The sequence below is a fragment of the Aspergillus piperis genome (assembly GCF_003184755.1).
Source record: "Aspergillus piperis CBS 112811 unplaced genomic scaffold BO85scaffold_5, whole genome shotgun sequence".
Classification (NCBI taxonomy): Eukaryota; Fungi; Ascomycota; class Eurotiomycetes; order Eurotiales; family Aspergillaceae; genus Aspergillus; species Aspergillus piperis.
In genome coordinates, this window is record NW_020291595.1 from 1,770,560 (window position 1) to 1,788,853 (window position 18,294).

The 18,294-nt window shown below is 50.0% G+C and overlaps 4 protein-coding genes across 4 annotated transcripts; 3 read left to right on the forward strand and 1 right to left on the reverse strand.

Moving 5' to 3' along the window:
- The first annotated feature begins 1,110 nt into the window (after nt 1-1,110).
- BO85DRAFT_256894 (amino acid permease) lies at nt 1,111-3,240 on the forward strand. The gene is made up of 3 exons (XM_025654991.1): nt 1,111-1,637; nt 1,689-1,800; nt 1,853-3,240. The coding sequence occupies exons 1-3, from the start codon at nt 1,382-1,384 to the stop codon at nt 3,177-3,179; spliced, it is 1,695 nt and encodes a 564-aa protein (XP_025517952.1). The 5' UTR covers nt 1,111-1,381; the 3' UTR covers nt 3,180-3,240.
- Nucleotides 3,241-3,748: 508 nt separating this feature from the next.
- Nucleotides 3,749-4,944, forward strand: BO85DRAFT_436946 (uncharacterized protein; the record flags this gene model as incomplete). The annotated part of the gene is made up of 2 exons (XM_025658596.1): nt 3,749-3,925; nt 4,075-4,944. The coding sequence occupies 2 exons, from the start codon at nt 3,749-3,751 to the stop codon at nt 4,942-4,944; spliced, it is 1,047 nt and encodes a 348-aa protein (XP_025517953.1).
- Nucleotides 4,945-11,679: 6,735 nt separating this feature from the next.
- On the reverse strand, nt 11,680-11,988 carry BO85DRAFT_256992 (uncharacterized protein). Its single transcript, XM_025654993.1, has one exon. The coding sequence runs from the start codon at nt 11,955-11,957 to the stop codon at nt 11,736-11,738; it is 222 nt and encodes a 73-aa protein (XP_025517954.1). The 5' UTR covers nt 11,958-11,988; the 3' UTR covers nt 11,680-11,735.
- A 2,686-nt stretch (nt 11,989-14,674) lies between these two features.
- On the forward strand, nt 14,675-16,409 carry BO85DRAFT_436947 (C2H2 transcription factor; the record flags this gene model as incomplete). Its single annotated transcript, XM_025658597.1, has 3 exons — nt 14,675-15,455; nt 15,545-16,309; nt 16,384-16,409. 3 exons carry the CDS (start codon nt 14,675-14,677, stop codon nt 16,407-16,409), a joined length of 1,572 nt encoding a protein of 523 aa, XP_025517955.1.
- Nucleotides 16,410-18,294: the final 1,885 nt, after the last annotated feature.

Below are 18,294 nucleotides of genomic sequence, written 5' to 3' on the forward strand. Positions count from 1 at the left end.
GTCCGTGTTAAAACGTTAGCCTCAAGAGTTCGGTCACTGGACCACTCAGGGCTAGTCATTCTATCTCTGGCGCCGGACTATAGGAACGCATTACAGCACCGTTCGAGTGCTGCGCAGCGCAGTCTCAGGTCGACTATCGCTGATAAACTCCGAATAGTCACAATTTCAATTCCTCAAGCCACCATGGACCTTCGCGAAGATGTATGAACGATGTGGCTTGAAGGGATTTGGAGGCTGCCATTCGCGAGAACTCCATGGATGAATGACCAGTGAGGAGACTGGTATCAAACGCAAGGTAAGAGTGGCTCCCGTGGTGTCCATGCAAGTTGTATGCGGGGGCTGATACAGGAGTCTAAGCATCGTCTAGGGACCACCGACTAACACACACTATGTAGACACACTATAGCTACGGTGAGACCGCTGAAAATGAACGAAATTAACCCCGCTACTCTCATAAAGGCAGGTATAGCCTGCCAAATCAGCGGAGAGCGACTCGTTTAATACCAGCCAATTGTTACTTTCATTGACAGGTCATAAATTCAGCCAGCTCCAGATGCTGCCGTCCGTCTTATCATCGACCCGTTAGAAACACTTTGATATTCGTTCGATGCTTATCATCCGGCAGTCAAAGCACCCAATAGCCAACCAGTTGCTTCCGATAAGCCCGAGTGGATGGATTCCCCAGCTTCTGGGTCATTACTTTAGCGTCAAGTTCAAGGGGTTCTCCGAGTTTTGTCTTCGCTCGCGGCGCCTGAAGTTTCCCAGCCAAGTATGGTGCATGCCAAGCTTCAGGTCTCTGACCAGCAAGGAGCTGCATCCTATCTCGTCTCGTCTTTAGCGAGTCATCCTACTCGTTCCTGCTGGTTGACTGCAAGTGACAGTCTTTCCTTCCGGTCATCCAGTGAGATCGTGACCAGCTGCCAAGCGTATCAGCGCTCGATCCCCGCTTCGCTTGCACCCAGCTTCAGAGGTACCTGAGCTCCTTAAGGCGTTTATCGTGTTACACCAGCATTCCACCTATCTTACTCAAGGCTTTGGCTATCAGTATTAAGAGTTTGCAGGACGGGACGTGTCTTGTGCAGATAAGATGGCAGTATTGATTTCCCGAAAGCCACTCATATATGTACTGGCGCATGACCCTGTCTGTCCCGCAGTCACTCTATGACTTATTTTCTACTCACCTGTGTTTTCCATACTTATACTGCTTGACATCTGTCTGAGAAGAACAAATGAAAGTTTGAGTCTGAGCTAGCAAACGCCGCATCTTTGCGTTGCTTGCTTTTTCTTCCGTCCACGTTACTTCCTGCCCCGCCGTTCCCACTCCCCAGCAGCAGCTTACTGTACACACATCACCTCTTATTACATAAATGGTTCCTTCATAATGTCTGGTACGAGCAGCCATAAGGCTGTCTCCAAAGGAGCAGTGTTCGCGGATGTCGACCATGACCCCGTCACGACCATTCTGCCTCAGGGCGACGTCCCTTATACCGATCATGCGATGGATGCGGACGAGAGGGTCATCGTGGCCCTGGGGTACAAGCAAGAATTCAAACGCGAATTCTCGCTATGGACAACCTTCTGTGTCAGCTTTTCGGTGCTAGGATTGCTTCCATCATTTGCAAGCACGATATACTACGGTAGCTGTTCCTGGATTCATCAATATGAGGGGTAGGGCTGACTGTCACAAGGAATGGGCTATGCAGGTACAGCCGGTATGGTCTGGGGCTGGATCATCGCGATGATTTTCATTCAATGCGTTGCCATGTCCATGGCTGAGCTATGTTCCGCGATGCCCACCAGGTAAGATTCTCCTGAGTTGCGTACTATAGGAGTATAAAACTGACTTTGACAGTGGTGGCCTTTACTACGCCGCAGCGGTCCTTGCGCCTCCAAAATATGGACCCTTTGCCGCTTGGATCACAGGATGGTCGAACTGGATTGGGCAGATCACCGCAGCACCATCTGTGGACTACGCGCTTTCTGCAATGATTCTCGCCGCTGCGTCGATACAGAACCCAGACTATGTCCCCACTAACTGGCAAGTTTATCTTCTAACAGTGCTCGTTCTCATAATCCATACGGCCATCAGCAGCATGCCCACTATATGGGTGGCTCGTGTCAATTCCTGGGGCTCAACATTCAATATCATCGCCCTCGTCATTACTCTCATCGCCATTCCTGCTGGGACTACGAATGAGCCCAAGTTTTCCTCGTCCAAGGACGTCTGGGGCACCATCACCAACCTCACCGACTTTCCCGATGGTGTTGCCGTTTTGATGACTTTTGTCGGGGTCATTTGGACCATGTCTGGCTACGACTCGCCCTTCCACCTAAGCGAGGAATGCTCCAATGCCAATGTCGCCTCGCCTCGTGCGATCGTAATGACCTCAGGGGCTGGTGGCTTGATGGGATGGTTCTTGCAGTTAGTCGTCGCTTACACTGTCACCGACATTGATGGAGTCATAAACTCGGACTTGGGCCAGCCCTGGGCCTCGTACTTGCTCCAGGTCGTGCCACGCAAGACTGCCCTGGCCATATTAGCCCTCACCATCATCAGCGGTTTCTCCATGGGCCAAGGCTGCATGGTGGCTGCCTCACGAGTAACCTACGCCTACGCACGAGATGACTGCTTCCCCCTATCCAAATACTGGAAAATGGTCAACACGCGCACCCAAACCCCGGTCAATGCGGTGATCCTCAATGGTGTCCTGGGAATTCTCATGTGTCTGCTGGTTCTAGCCGGCGATGTAGCCATCGGGGCGTTGTTCTCTATTGGCGGCATCGCTCAGTTTGTCGCTTTTGCCATTCCCATCGCGATTCGGGTGTTCTTCGTTGGCCACCGGTTTCGTAAAGGTCCGTGGCATCTGGGCCCCTTTGGGCCCTGGATTGGAGGAATGGGTGTGGCGTTTGTGCTTCTCATGGTGCCCGTGCTGTGTCTGCCTAGTGTCACGGGTTCTGATCTGACACCGGATCTGATGAACTGGACGTGTCTGGTCTGGGGAGCGCCAATGCTGGGGGTGACTATCTGGTGGGTTGTGGATGCGCACAAGTGGTTCACGGGACCAAAGGTCAATGTGGAGCACGCAATCCACGCTGCGGATGCGGCTGTTATAGATGGCGTGGGAGCAGATGAAGACGTAGTGCAAGATGATGCGTCGAGCAAGGCTTCTGCGAGGTAGTTTTGCCTCACTACACTGTTCAGGTTACGTTCGTTCTAATGTTTGGCTACAGTCGTCCACAGACGCCGCATACAGTCTTGTAAATAATTCGGCATTGCGTCAATATACTGCTAAATTAGTATTATATCTCGGGATCAGTCGATATAATTACCCATCGTTTAGGTAAGAGCATCCTATAGTAAAGGACAAAAGCATCCTCGCACTGCCACTGGCATGGGTCATTATTTGTAGTGGGAAGGGAGAAGATCGTGTTCATCATCAGCAACCAATTCTCTTCTCCACAGCGAGGATCCACCCGCATTTAGGCCACAGAAGCCTCATATAGAATTCAGCCCTATTTATGGACCCTATCAGGGAACTAGTTTGGTTTCCGTGAGGATCTCCAGATATTTGCGGTTGTTACCATATTCTAGACATGTGTGCGAAACAGGGAGCAGGGAAGTGCCGACAACTCATTGACAGGGCAATATAGCTTCAAGTATTTATACCTCAGTATTTATCTCCCACATCCAACATGGTATCTCGAGACTCTCGCTTCTTGGCCACTTCTCGCTATCGATAGACTCACCATGTCACGCCTCTTGCTATTCGCATTTCGCAAACTCCTCAACACCTTCATCCGTACCGCAAGAAACGATCCACTACTCGCCAACACCCATGGACTCTTCCAAGAAAGTCCTACCGAACCACCCCAAAATGTGCTAGAATTGACCTTGGCCATTCTAGGACTGTCCCTCGAATTTATAGTAAGCAACCCAGTCCCCACCCTTCGAAGATGAGCACAACCTAACAAGTACGCCATCACCACATCTAAATCCGCTATATCATCGGCAACCGTGTGATGTCCCTCCTCATTCTCGACACCATCGATAGCAACCCTCCCAACCCCAACAAGGACAGGGACAAGGACGACAACAAGAAATCAAATCCAAAGCCTACCACCACCCGCAACCTCCTTCAAACCCTCACCACCCTCCACCGCGAAGAAGGACTTGTCTCCCTCATCAACGGCTTCCATTACACCATCTACTACAATCTGAGGTACTTTATAGTCACAGGTCTGCTCACATCGCCTATCGCACGCTTCCCTGAGCCGCTCGCACACATCATCGCCTCCGTCGCTCTCGCCGAATTCCATTTCTTCCGGACAGCAGGAGCTATCCTCCCTCCCGCTGAGCAGATGCGCTACGTGCCTCTTAGTCTTGATTATTATCGGTGGAATGCTCTTCTCCTGCCGACGCTGCTTTACGCTAGTGCTGAGACGATCATGATGTATGTGCCAGAGTTACTTCTTGCCCCGGTTCGATTCGATGGTGTGCTGCTGCAGCCGGAGGACTTGACGGATGTTACTTCCCTCGTGAGATCCGATGTTCTTGTCGCGGGACTTATGCTCGTTGCTCAGGTTCTGGTTTTGCTCCCGGCGTGTATTGTGCTTATTGTGGTGGAGGGGAGCTTGGTACCGGGGGATTGTGAGACGTTGATACCTTTGCCGAAGGAGGGTGAGAAGATGGGGGATGGTGATAACCAGATTGTTTTGTGGAAGGAGGAGGATGAGAATGACAATGAGGATGAGGAGTACCCAAAGCAGAAAGGCAGGCTCATCAAAGACCTCTTCAGGTTCAAGGGACCATTGCATGTGCTTGATGTATTGGAGATGATTAGTATGAGGCAGTTGCTGTATTGTTTCGAGTTGCATGGGAAGATGTGTTTGTGTGTGGTGGGAGTTGCTACGGCGGTGCAGTCGGTGATGTATTTGGTGTCGTAGGGTTGATTCTGCTAGTCCGGGTTGTCTTTGACCTATCTAGTTGATATTGGCGAGTTCTGGTGTTGGGTTGCTTTTTGGTGCTGAACCCGCGAACAGAATGCTGTCTCTTCCATATGTGAGGAGTTTCAAGGCATGGCAGTATTGTGATCTCGTGAGAGGACAATGAGGGTGCAAATAGATATGGAGAGTATAGACAGCATTATGCATGAGAGGTAGAAAGGAGGCAGCAGGGAATTTCTTTCCCTTGACTGCGAAAGTATGATATAATTTGACCTTTCTAGATATTGGCTATTATTGCTGTGGTGACTTATAAGAACATGCGTTGCTCTTTCGCATAATAAGACTAGACGATTTTCGTGAATCCCTCTCTATCTTTATCATCAACCATATCTGCAGTACTTTCTATACCTGAACAATCAGTTAAGAAACAACAGTAGTAGCTAATAAAAATGCCAATTTATATCATTAGAGTGATTACTTATAGGGCTAGTGGTAGAAGTATTGCAGAGCTTTCAGGGACGTCTAATGATGGTGCCGTGAATATACCATGTCGCTACTAGGCCCTAAGAAAATGAGTATGAACCACATCAAGAGTAACAGAGATATATTTTCAAGACTTTTTTGATCATATGATGCAATATGAAACCAATTTTTTCGAAAATGATCTCAGCTGTATACCATGATAGTACTAGTACTACCAGTAGTAGTAGTGGTTCAGTTGCAGCCTTTGTGTATAGTATGATATTGAGGTGAAACCCACTTCAACCCAAACATACTATATATAACCACCACCACCACCATCCAATGAATCCAACAGAGACAACTACCACTCAATCCAATTATCATCTTAACCATATTAATGTAACATCACTATGCCATTCGAAATTATCCTTCCTATAAAATCACTCAACCATAATACCTTAAAAGTAGCTACTCCCTTAGTATCTATCTTATTATCGAGTCACACCACACTCCGTACATAAAACCATACCACACTTAGCAACAGCACCACTTAACCTAAGTTATACTCCATCAGCAAGCATAATCCCTACTGTACTACCTACTTACCCGATCCACACACACATACACGCCAGCCGCGCGACCACAAAACCCCATCCATCCATCCGTCCATCTCCACTACGCCTCCCCCTCCCCGATCGAACGAATGACTTTCCCGTCTTTGTCTCTTGCCCTGCAACCTCTGATGCGGGATTTTGCGGGCGTGCGGGCCAGAGGGTCATTAAATTTCCTGCAGGTACGCAGGTTGCAGTAGTATGTGTCTTACTAACTACTGTCTACTTAGTATCTATGGAGTGGAGGGATGGATGGATAGGTAGTGGGTAGTAGGGCTGGGATGTATCCATTTAGTTTTATCTATCTATCTGTCTATCTATCTGTCTATCTATCTGTCTATCTATCTGTCTAGTCAAGTCTATGTATCTATTCAATTTGTTTCAAAATTACATGGTGGTTTGTATGTAGTTTCATAGTAGACTGGTTTGGTTGGTTGGTTGGTTGGTTGGTACCTTTGTTGGTATTTATTAACGTAGGTAGTAAGTAGTTGATAGCCCATGATATTTTGTTTTTTATTATATTATTTATATGTTGTTTTCTATACGTAGGCAATGGTCCTTCACCGACTTTTACAACTTATTATTTTCGAGAGCTGCTGTGAAGTAGGCAAGTCGTTGCCTATCGTATCGGCAAAATGTCCCAGTGGTGTGTAAAATTACTGCCGACAAATTTTGTCGAGCATTCTTGGGGTCAAATGTCTAGCTAATTCTTCAGCAGGTTGGCTATGGTATGCTCTTCCGTCGGATGTTAACCCGTGTTGGGATGGACTTGCATTGACTATATGGTATAGCTTGTAACTTTATCTTTGCTTGAGAACCCAAGTCAGCGCCGAGAAAAAAGGAAGAGCACGAGTGGTAACTCCGTAGTTAGTAGGTAAAATTGAGTAGCGGGCTGAGGTGGGTTGGGGCTGGGGGGGGAGATTGATTGACAGGGGGAAGAAGGAAGAGAGGGGAGGTTGGTGGTGCTTGGCAATGAGAGTCCGTTATTCCGGTGTCCCGCCTGAGGCAGGCCCTCTAAACTCGCTAGTTGGTTGATTGCCTGGGGCTGACCCTCTTGTTGCGGTATTATTTTGCTTTTTGCATTATCATTTCTTGTGCCTCGGCAGCCGATGATGATGATATCGTTGTTTGCTGCTGTTGCTAGCGAGTTAACCTTAGTATTAATCATAGAATGACAGAATTAATGCTATAATAATAACAACAACAACAATAATAATAATTAAAATAATAACAATCGACATCTAAAGGAAGGTTGAATCAGCTTGCCTCTCAATTTTTTACCGTCTCTTCCCTATCTTAGACCGTGGAAAATACCTATTGGGGAAAGTCACAACAATCCTTTTCCAGCCTAGGAAGAAATTATAATCAGCCATATAGACTAGGCAGATAAACCTGGCTGTCTCACAATGAAATCCCAGTCCGCGTGGCTGCTTGTCGGCCTGTCGCCGGTGGCAAAAGTCTTATACACGACAACAGACAAGCGGGACGGACTCGCCTTTCTAACCCATACGGGGGTGGGAGAGGCCATCGAGTAGATCATGGATACCTCATCTCCAGGTTCTCCCCCTTTCCCCTCAGCGTCCCCTCCTCCTTTCCCTTAGTTCCTCCTCCATGCTCCGTAGTGCGGACATACCCCTGCAGCTTTAGTGAGAGGGGGTTCGTCGTTTATCTGATCACGCCTCAGGCAGCCACTTACTCTATCTGAAAGGGAAGTTGTATGGTGGCTCCGGTGACGGCGTTACGCTCAACGAACTCTAATCCTACTAATCAGGCCATTCTCACCATAGCCACCCGGATTGCACTCCGGCTGCCCTGGTAGCATTTGATACGGTTGAACATATCACACTCGCCGGATCATACATGCGCGTCAAACCAGTCGGAAACATCATGACGCGGCCCTGGTAGACACATCCCGTATCCCAAGGACCCGCCATCGTATCATTCAAAGACCTCAACAGGGACCATGCGGTTTTGTTGCCATGGCCCATAGTCGGATCCAAGACCATGGTTCGATGGCTACCTTCGGATCGACGACCAGTGTCAGTGCCGCCCATGTCCGACTGGGTACATTGCTCGATCGAACGAGTCCTTCCCCCCAGTTATGCATGACCCTAGTCCGGGTGGCTGGCGAATAGATAGAGCAACTGTTGCAAGCGCCAACGATGCCCGTCAAGTGTGGGATAGCCTGTAGCTGCAATAACATCCCAATTAACAAATTACTAGCTGCGCTTACACTCCTGCCAACTCGGGCAGTAGTATGCTTGTGATCTTGTACGTTAATAGCCATTGTTCTGTGTGGTCCCAATTTTTAGACATAAGCGAGCCGGTGTAGATGTCTCGAAGGATGTGTAGTATCTACCCAGCCACCTACTGGGTAACTAGAGATGTATCTGATCGAATAGGAAAAAGTAATGATGGCGGCGGCAGCAGAAGCGACAGCACTCCGGGCGGGAGAGCGGGAGAGAGGACGAGCGGGCTGGCTGGCTGACTCGCAGCGTCAGGCACATGACCATGATTACCTCACCCATGCGATCCAGATCAAGCGCTAACTGCTCTGTACACTCCCAGTCAGAGTAAGTTACTTTGTCACTAACTCAAACAGGCGAGCGATGAGGGGTGAGGGGAAAAGCCTAAGCAGCTCAGGCTCAGGCCACACAGCACACAATACACACACCGAACAACAACCAACAAAATGTGCATCGCAAGAGCGTCCGGTCCGCTTGGCATCAAGTGGAATGAGGTGAGTGGCGTTCTCGCCTCGCTCAACATTTTCGCTGTGATTGGATCGCACGCAAGGTCTGAAACTGAGCCGATCCAGACTTGAGCTTCGGCATTACTCCGGTCATGCCCGGAAAAACCACCCTGGCAGGGTAAAAGTGCCGAGGAAGTATCCGGCCGACTCTGAGCGTCCCGGATTCGGCGGGAAGATCTGCATGCGGTCGTTTTGAGTTCTTTTCTGCTCTGTAGGACCCGTAGGGATGCTTTCCGTCGAGGGGCTAAGGACTTTAGCGCTGCTGAACTAGTCCACGTACGGAGTTTAGTGGCATTATATCACTATTATGCTATTATCACGGCGCCTGTTGGTTTTCATTGTTCAGAGATTGGACTCGGACCAGCCACGCTGCGCGCTTGTGCCTGCTTATCCCTGCCACGTAGATAGTACGGAGTACACAGGAGAGATTCTATCGATCTGTTGTGGTGAATGTACTTTCGGGCCTGCACACAGTCCTTTTGTTGAGGGCGGCGGTGTCCGTAGGATCTATATATGGAACTCGACGCAATTTGATGTAGGTACGTGTCGGTACGAAGTAATCGACATCACATATACTAGGCGCTTGGCTACTATTGCAGCCGGGTAGAACTCCGTACCCAGTAGCAGTGAATACCAAGCCCGAATAGTCCTTTCATGCCTGACACAGTATGGTGGGCGGAGAATGGCGGACAGCATTATGCCTACCTACTGTGTACTCCCTGGTCCAACTAGTCCGCAAGTGTCTCACAAGCGAAGCCAAGCTTTAGGACGATAGCAGACTGGCGGCGATCGGTCGGACAATTTCTCGTTGAGCCATGCTGTTAAGCACCTGGTTTAACCTCTGGCTATGCGCTGCCTAAGGACCAACAGCGTCTAGTGCGCCTTCTCTCGTACGACAGCCAGTGTGTGGACTGGGTCTTTCTCGAGATCTCCCACACCGCCTTGCTTGGTGTCTCCGTAGAAGTTTCCATGAGCGGGCCATCGGCTTCGTTGGTGGAGTCCGGTCGCCGTGATCGGACCGCCACATTGGGCGAGGTGCAGGGTAGTACCGGGAGGCTACCACTGGATGCATCATGTTGGTCTTACCGTGTCCGGGAAGGCGTCTCGCAGTGGTGCTGACCGGCGTGAGAACTGCGGGCGCCTGTTCCTTGGAACGCCAGCGTAAGTGGCAAGTCGGGCGAGATGTTGCAGAACCATCATCCACCGGCTTAAGAGCAAGCGCTAGTCTAGCTAATTATTATTATTTGTTGTGGTTGAGCGATATATCCGATCGCTAAGGCGAGGATGGGGACCGACAACTCCTAACAACATGACAGACAAATAATGAATCTAGTATGGGGAGAATACCAGGTTAGCTGTGCGAATTCCATCCAGCCGAGCGCAGATTGCAAGATTACTTAGTTTTCGTTCCGCACACATTAGTAATGATAATACCGGGTTGGTAAGATAGTCGGTAGGTATTGGATGGTACGGGGGGTGTATGACGGCATGTTTCCTTCACGCTCCCGTAGTGCTCCGTGGCCACGAGCGCGAGGCACTCATCCGAATGTAGTTAATGTTATCCCCTTTTGAGAAAGAAAGAAAGAAGGCAAAATAGGCTTCCGCATTTGCAAGCTGACGGAACTCTCCTCCGCGCAATTCCGCCATGCATCGTCAATTTCGCTTTTCACAGTACGACTCCATACTGGACTGCGTACTGCAGTAAGCCTCCTCTGAGTTTGTGAATCGCTGCATGCTGTGTGACCCCTGCCGGGTGGTCAGATCAGATAGCTCCGGGTATAATACGGAGAAGCAAGTGCAGCGATTCCACTCGCCCGCCTAAGCCAGAGGTCAAGGTCCACAATCGAAGCGGGAGAAGCTCCCAGCGAAAATCTCCTGGTGGAGAACAGCCGCAGTCTTGAAGTCTAAAAGAGGGACCCATCATGATGAAGAATCGTTGATCTGAGGAATGATTTGTAGCTTAACAGCCATGAAAATCGAATCGTCCTGTTCGCTGCTCTGATGTCCCCTTCCGGAACTCGAGATTGAACGCCAGCAGCGATTGCAGGAATGAGTTGATTATGATCCATCATACCTCCGGTCGAAAGTGGCAAGGATATGCAGCGCCGAACCACGGGTTACGCCTGGAAAATGTGGTATTACTCGGCCCTCCGAAATCACAATTTCCAAGGCGTAATCAAGCTGTTAGGGGTGGCGCACTGGCATGGATGGAACAAGGTGCGTGGCCTCCTCGACTTGCCAATTGGCCGGATTTCCTGCCACTCCCCGAAACGCAAAAGTACCACGCTTGCGGCCTGCAGTCTAGAAGCTCCATGCAGCCGGTATATACCTGAGGCGTTCAATCAATGGTCGGAGACCTGCCGGTGGTGTGTGTCTTTGCGCTGAACATCACTTGTCCTTAAGCGTGGGATTTTCATTGCCAGGAGATTTGGAGGGTAGCCTGAGTGATCTGAACGCCGAACCTGTAATCTCAGGATGTCTCAGGAGGCACACACACACACATATACCCTGCTTTGAGAGCCCGTCCAGCGCGGCTTACGCAAGTCCGAAATAATACCTAGTTCGCAAAAGCAAACCGAGCGCATGATATGAGTAATAGATGCAGGCTCAGCCGTTGAGTCGTTGCTTGTGACACCACCGTTAGACTAACTCCTGTCACTTCTTAATAGTGACCGTAGGAAATGATTAATAGACAAAGATACAAAACAATGGGTAGCATAGTGCTATGGCTGCATGGGAGTTGTAGCCCGCGGCAAGAGACACTTAAAATGTGAACCACTATCAACTTTAAAGAAAGGTACCTGACTGCTGCGGACAACCCGCAGTTGATATAAATACCGGTGATGGGGAAGTGCAGGATGGGAGGCCCCATAAGGATCCCCATCGGATGTCACACATTATGGAGTATTGATGGAGTATATACTTCTAAAATCGAGATTGACAGCCGTGGAGTAGAGTGGGCAACTCTACCATTGTTCCCAGCCGTGAAGCTCAGGTCCAAGCCAGGATGCCACTCCACTTCGAACAAAGATATCGCGTTGATAAGGTTTCCTGCCCCTACCTAACTTATGTGGGATTGTGGATGTGCCATGAGGACTGAGCGCCCCAAGGAGCCAATATCGAGCAAGCGGGCCTGTCAACTGCGGAGAAGGGATGCAGAATTCCATCCGCCTCATGACATCAAGCATACTACAAAGTAGAAGACTCCTTCTGTCTCCAACATGATGAGAGATCCCAGAGTTCGTCGAGAGACTCTGCTGCACCCAGGCCAATATGATGCCTCGGTGATTTGTCCAGGCTCAAAAGGGCAGTCGAACGCGACCGGACGGAGCACTGCCTGCCCACTAACTAATTCCTACTAGTAGTAGTTTCGAGTATGTACCGAAACAGGGACGTTACTTACTGCTCTGTACTGGCGGTCGGCATGCATCTATGAAGTATGTAACTACAGGGGTACTTACGAGATTCACTAAGCTTTCGAGACCAAAGCTCCGGCTTTACGCTTTGTCGGAAGCTCAATCTTACGGCGGGCATGCAGCAGTCTTAGACCTCCCGCCCCTCCATGACTTCCCACCCCCTCATTGCCAGGAGAACTGATTTGCTATGTTGCTGCTGTATCTACATAGTACCTGCTACTCTTCTTTGTTCCTTCCACCCGGTCTGGTGCCTTGGGTAGTCCTCTTAAGTCATGAAGTTCGGCCCTGGCCCTTCTTCTCCCCGGGGGGTTCAAAACCAACAGGCGTAAAATTACGGTCTTCGTTGCGATGGGTTGTAACGATCGAGACGCGGACATCGAACTGTCCGACTCCGTTCTGCATAGTTCAGAATATTCCTTCCTTGACCATATTCTCATAACTACGTAGGCAAATAAAAAGAGAATTAACTCTTCGTTATGCTTGACGCTTGGCCTAGAACAGTTCATGCGTTTCTCCGCTTGCGTCCGCGCAGTCTCTGGTGCGATGTGATTGGTAGGCTTTAGGGCCGGTAACAACAAGTTCCTGCCAGGTATCTTTCCCGTGGCTGTCCGCGGCGAGGATACGATCGAGTACATCGGGGTCTGTCTTTCGGTACACGCCCGATGTGTCTCCCATCCAAACCAATCTGTGACACAGAGGAAGCCTGACCAAGAAATCCGAATAATTAAAATACATTATGCGATGAACGAACTAGCCAACCAGCATCGTCGATCGAAATAGCGCCTTCAACAATTTTCCCCTGCTTGCCGCTGGTGCCAACCAAAATCGACTTGTGCTCTGCTGAGGGCTTTCCTTACCCTTCCGGAGTCTACATTTCGGAAAAGACTCTGATTGTTGAGCCGATCTTGCCGTCTCTTGGGCGGCAGAAAGTTTACAGAACCGTTCCTCTTCTCGTGGTTTAGAATTCCCAGTGCCAAAGGCACTGCTGAAGTCTACCGAAGCACGCAGATCTTGGTTAACGTTTTCAACATCGTTGTACCCAAAAGGTAAAGCGACCAGAAGGAAACACAAAAGTAGGATAGTCTAGTTTGCAGAGAAAATGCAGACCTTGTTCGGCTCTTGACTGGGTTTCGGAAACCGGACGAGGCACGAATCAGGTCAACGGCAACCAGTAACCGTCCCAAACGTTGGGTGCTGACTGAGTAGAAAACGATGCTAATAAAATCATAAAAATAACTAATATTTTCCGTTATAATTTTTTTAATAGCATTTTCCCTTTTTTTCCATATTTTCTTTTTTTTACCTACATTTTTTTTTTTCTCTTCATCCTTTACGGTTGTCGCCTCCCAGAGTTACGATCGTCACCGCCAATCCCCAGTTAACCTTCAATTAGTCGTGATTTCTTTCCCTCTTCCACTTTTTTCCTTCTTTGCCTTTAGTAGTAGGTTAGTGTGTCAGTTTTCGCTCTTCCGATACTGAGGATAATTTTTTTTTCCCCTAACATTTTTTTTTTTCCTCCTTCACCCACTTAACTTTGTGCCGCCGCCGCCGTTCGTCGCCCCCCCTTCCACCCCCCCCCTCCTCCCTCCATTCCCGTGACTACCCTAGGGACGGCTACCTTGGGTGTTCCCTCTTGGAACAAATTTTCCTAAGCTTTTTTTATTTTATTCTATTTTATTTTATCATTCTTTTTCGTTTTCTTTTTTTGCCCTCTTGTTCTACCATCCCCCCCTTACTTTTCACTCTTCCTTCGCCCTGTCTCCGCATCTATACGCGTTGTCCCTGGCAGTTGTGATCTTCCCATCAGAGTCATCCTGGTCAATTTCGCGCGATTGTTGACGCGAAGCAAAAATTGGCTAGCGAAATTTCCCTCTAGCACTGCTGATTGTGTTAGACCCACTTACACGCCGCCTCCCTGGTGGATCAGAACCATTGACTGTTTTGACAACGTGCGGATAGTGAGAAGTTCCCACACAACTCGAGTTTCTGGTGGGTGACCGTGGGGAATTCAGATTAAGCATCTCGACCTCTTTCCTGACCTCTTTTCTGCAGTGGAGTCGAACTTGATCCTGCACGTCTATCGTCGACCTTGAGGATCCTTGAGCGTCGATTTGCTTATCGAACCTACCTCTTCCGCGAATCTCATCGTCAATTCTCCGCATCAGGTGGGAGGATTGTTCATTTGTCGGAACAAGCAAAGGAAAAAAAGGATCCAGAAGTCACAATCGAAGAGAAGCGAGCACACAACTCCGGACTGGAGAATTTTGCGAGCGAAACGCGATCAGGATTTGAACAAGGTGGCATTGGCAGTCTTTTCGCATCCACGGAGCACTGCCTTGGTCGCAAGACACATCCTACGAAAAGGTTTTCTCGCCCTGCGATCAATGATCGAGATATCGTGAAATCTCCTTTCGCCAGTCTCTTACCCCAATTCTCTTCTCCTCCCTCCGTCCCCTCCTTCCGTGTTTGAAAGCCTCTCCGCGTTCAAGATGGATCCCAGATCTCATCCTTCACGGCCCCCATCCACCAGCCTACCCCAGGGCTCCACGCCTTTGTCCTCGACACCCATCTCGAGCATGCCCATGCCTCAGTACACCATGCAGCCTCAATACCCTGTGTCCCAGCCGCATACTCTCCCCCCGCTGCAGCCTCATCACAGTCAATCCCCTGCCCCTCACTCCTACATGGGCCAGCCGTACCGGCCGGATCTGTCGAGGTATCCCGCATCTACTCACGATGTCTACGCGTCTTCCGCGGCTCCTATCATGCCTCACACCACCGTGGGTAGCCTGCCTCCCTCCTCGTTCCTGTCCCACCCCAATCCGCAGGCTCAACCCCAGCCGTCGCAAGCCTACCCTCCGCCTCATAGCGTGCTGCCTCCCGCGTCCAGCGCGCAGACCTATCCCCAGCCGATTGCGCCGGCGCCTCCGCGTGATCGTCGCTCGGACTTCTCCGGTCTTCCGTCGGGTGCTTTCAGCTACTCCGATAACAAGGGATCGCCTTGGATGAACCCCGACCCTGTTGCAGGTGCAAACGGTGCTCCCCCGTATGCTGCGAAGGAACCACCTAGGACACAGGTTGTTGGGTCGCAGGGCCGCCGCGGAATTTTGCCGAGCGTTCCGGGACGCGCGACTCCCGTCACGAACGGTGTCAATGGTACCGCGAAGAACACTACTATTCCGGCCAAGGATGCGGATGGAAAGTTCCCTTGCCCGCACTGTAACAAGACCTATCTCCATGCGAAGCACCTGAAGCGCCATTTGCTCAGACGTGAGTGCCCCTCTTTCCATCTGAATAATATGATAGCGCATGGCGGGGATCGAATTGTTCCGATGACTAATCTATGTTTTTTTCGGTAGACACTGGAGACCGTCCGTACATGTGTGTGCTCTGCAAGGATACCTTCTCTCGCAGTGATATCCTCAAGCGCCACTTCCAGAAGTGCTCGTTGCGCCGCGGTAACCCTACTGGGGCGACTCACCTGTCGCACCCTCAGGCACACTTGAAGCGGTCTCAAGCTGCGCAAAACGCCGTTAAACCCGTTCAGGATGAAGTCAACACGACCGTCCCGCATCCCAACGGTATGCCGGGTGCTACGTATGGCGAGGCGCCCGTGAACGGCAATGGCATGGCTCCCGGTCGCCCCGGATATCCGGAACAGCAGCCTTTGGGATTTTCCATGCCTTCCGTTAATGGGATGAACCGCGGTCAGCCCGAAGACGCGTTCCCCGGCGGACAGCCTCACCAGCGTGGACCTTGGCTTGCTGCTCCCAAGCAGAACCCATACATGGTGCAGCCTGGCGCAGATGCAAATGGCCAGCAGCTGAATGTTGATCGTCCTCCTATTGAGCAGGTAAAGCCCCCGGTTGTTCAAGACCCTAAACGTCCTGTCATGCCTGGACCTCCCAATCACGCTGGCGAAATTGACTGGACTTCGATGTTTCAGCCCGGAGCGTCCGACGGTTACATCAATCCCGTCTTCCCCCAGACCATGGCGTCCGGCCAGGAGCCTATCCACGCTCACGTCGATACCGAACGCAAGTTTTACCCCACCACCACCGCTGGTCCCCAGGAGGGTGGGATGAACGGTCTTTACCTGGCTTCGACCACGTTGAGTGGCGACGGTAAGTGAAGGAGTCCCGGAACTCAACTCCTGCCCCTGCGTATGGATGACGGCATGCTAATCCCCGGATCCCAGGTACCGTCCAGCCTGCTAGGCAATAGTGGTGACTTGGAAGTGGATGTCTTGAGCTGACCACGTTGAGCTTGATGTGTATAACGTCAAGGGAGACGGAGCACTGCGGCCATAACGAACGGTTACAAATTTGTCTTACTAACTGGGTTACGTTGTCAAACGATGTTATGCATCAGTCTAGCGATGTCTTGCAATGCTAGTCATTTGTCTGGGAGTATCTATGGGGACGCTTCTCCGATCATGCTGATGATGCTCTTACACAAGGGTTTACATGCTATGCGGTTTGGCACCTTATCAGTCTCCTGGATCATGCGCATGAATCCAGCCTGGAAGTCACATGAATGATTATCGAGGGTTATCCCTATAAAAGAAAAAAATATGAACCGGAAAATGAAAGGGAAGGGAAAGAAAAAAAATACAGATAGAAAAAAGCTCGTTTCGGCCACCGACTCCGCGCAGCGCGCCACAGCGTTGGTCTAGATTACAGCATCCGGATTACTCATTGTTATGAAAACGTCTTCTTTTGTCCTACTGGGTTATCTGGTCGTCCATTGTTTATTTGAAAAATCTTGTGAGCATTTTCTACGGCGAGTGCAGATTTGCGGTGATTCTGGACCTGTTTTGTTTTGTTTCCATCCATTATGAGTGGGTTGATGGGATGGTGTGTGTGTTTTTTTTAACTGGCGTCCAATCATAGACTTGGGCATGTGTTTGAATTTTGTTGCGTCAAGGGCTCTCTCATCTTAACGAGTCATCAAAAGATTTCTTGCGGGGAAGGCTTCCGTCCACTCTTCGTTTCGCGTTGCATGTTCCCTTTTCCTGTTCAAATTCGAGCTGCACGGAGGGTTGAGTGTGTTCGGGATTTGTTTGCATAACCGTCACGGCCGTTTCCTATCCGCATGTTGTCTTCCAGTCGACCATGTAAGTACATACTGAGTGTCCGATGGAGGGCATACGAGGTCGAGCTAGGATGAAAGGTGTTGCGTCGTCTTGTGTTTACTATTTGCCTCCTGCGTTCCTATCCAATGTGTTTTGTGTCAATGTGCTTCGGTTTCCTTTCGTGTCTCATGCTTTATTCTTTATTCTGTTTCTTTTCATCTCTCTCATTTGTGACCGAAAAAGGTAGCATGGTGCTTTTCGACTGCCCGATTTCCTACATTTTGCGGCTGGGTTGGCTGCAGATCCTGGCCGCAGTCAGGGACACTCCTGCTGTGTTGGAGCTTGTTTCATTCTTTTCTGTTACTCCGGACGGCGGTTGGTTGATCTGCCTGGATGCACACCCCTGGTCAGCCCCCAGATGTTCCATACGTCGGTTATGTACTTGTTCTATCCATTATGCCGCATGCATTTTCTTGTATCTGGTCCTGGAGTCTGGAGGCCAGGGAGGCCGATTGAAAACCCCCTGCATCAGGCCTGGTGGAAGTCGTCACTTATGGGAAGCCACGGGAATCCAAAAGCTAGAATATAGACAGCCAGTGATTCGGAGTTGAACGAGAAATAATAAGGGCCATATTTACATGACTTTACAGAAATTGACCTGGGTGGGGGTGTAGTAGAGAAATAGCAGAGTAACTACTTAAGTAGTACTAAGGTAACTAACTAGCTAAGTAGCTAATGAGAGAGCCTCACGGGATCGGAAGGGGACAGACCATGTGAACACCCCGTGACTGCCTGGAACTTGACTTTCCCGACCGAACAAGCCAACCTTTGGTCCGGGGCGGAGATGTCTGGAAAAGATCCCGGGATTTCCCTACGGTGAGCGCTGGATGGTTAGTGCGATCGGGTAACTCTTGTTGCAGGTGATTCGATTCTTGTTTTTTCTTTCTTGTTTCGCATGTGCCAAAGTGTAGTAGGCCGATACTCTACTTGGGGAGAGAGAGAGTGGAGGGTAGATTGATAGAGCACCCGGCAGAA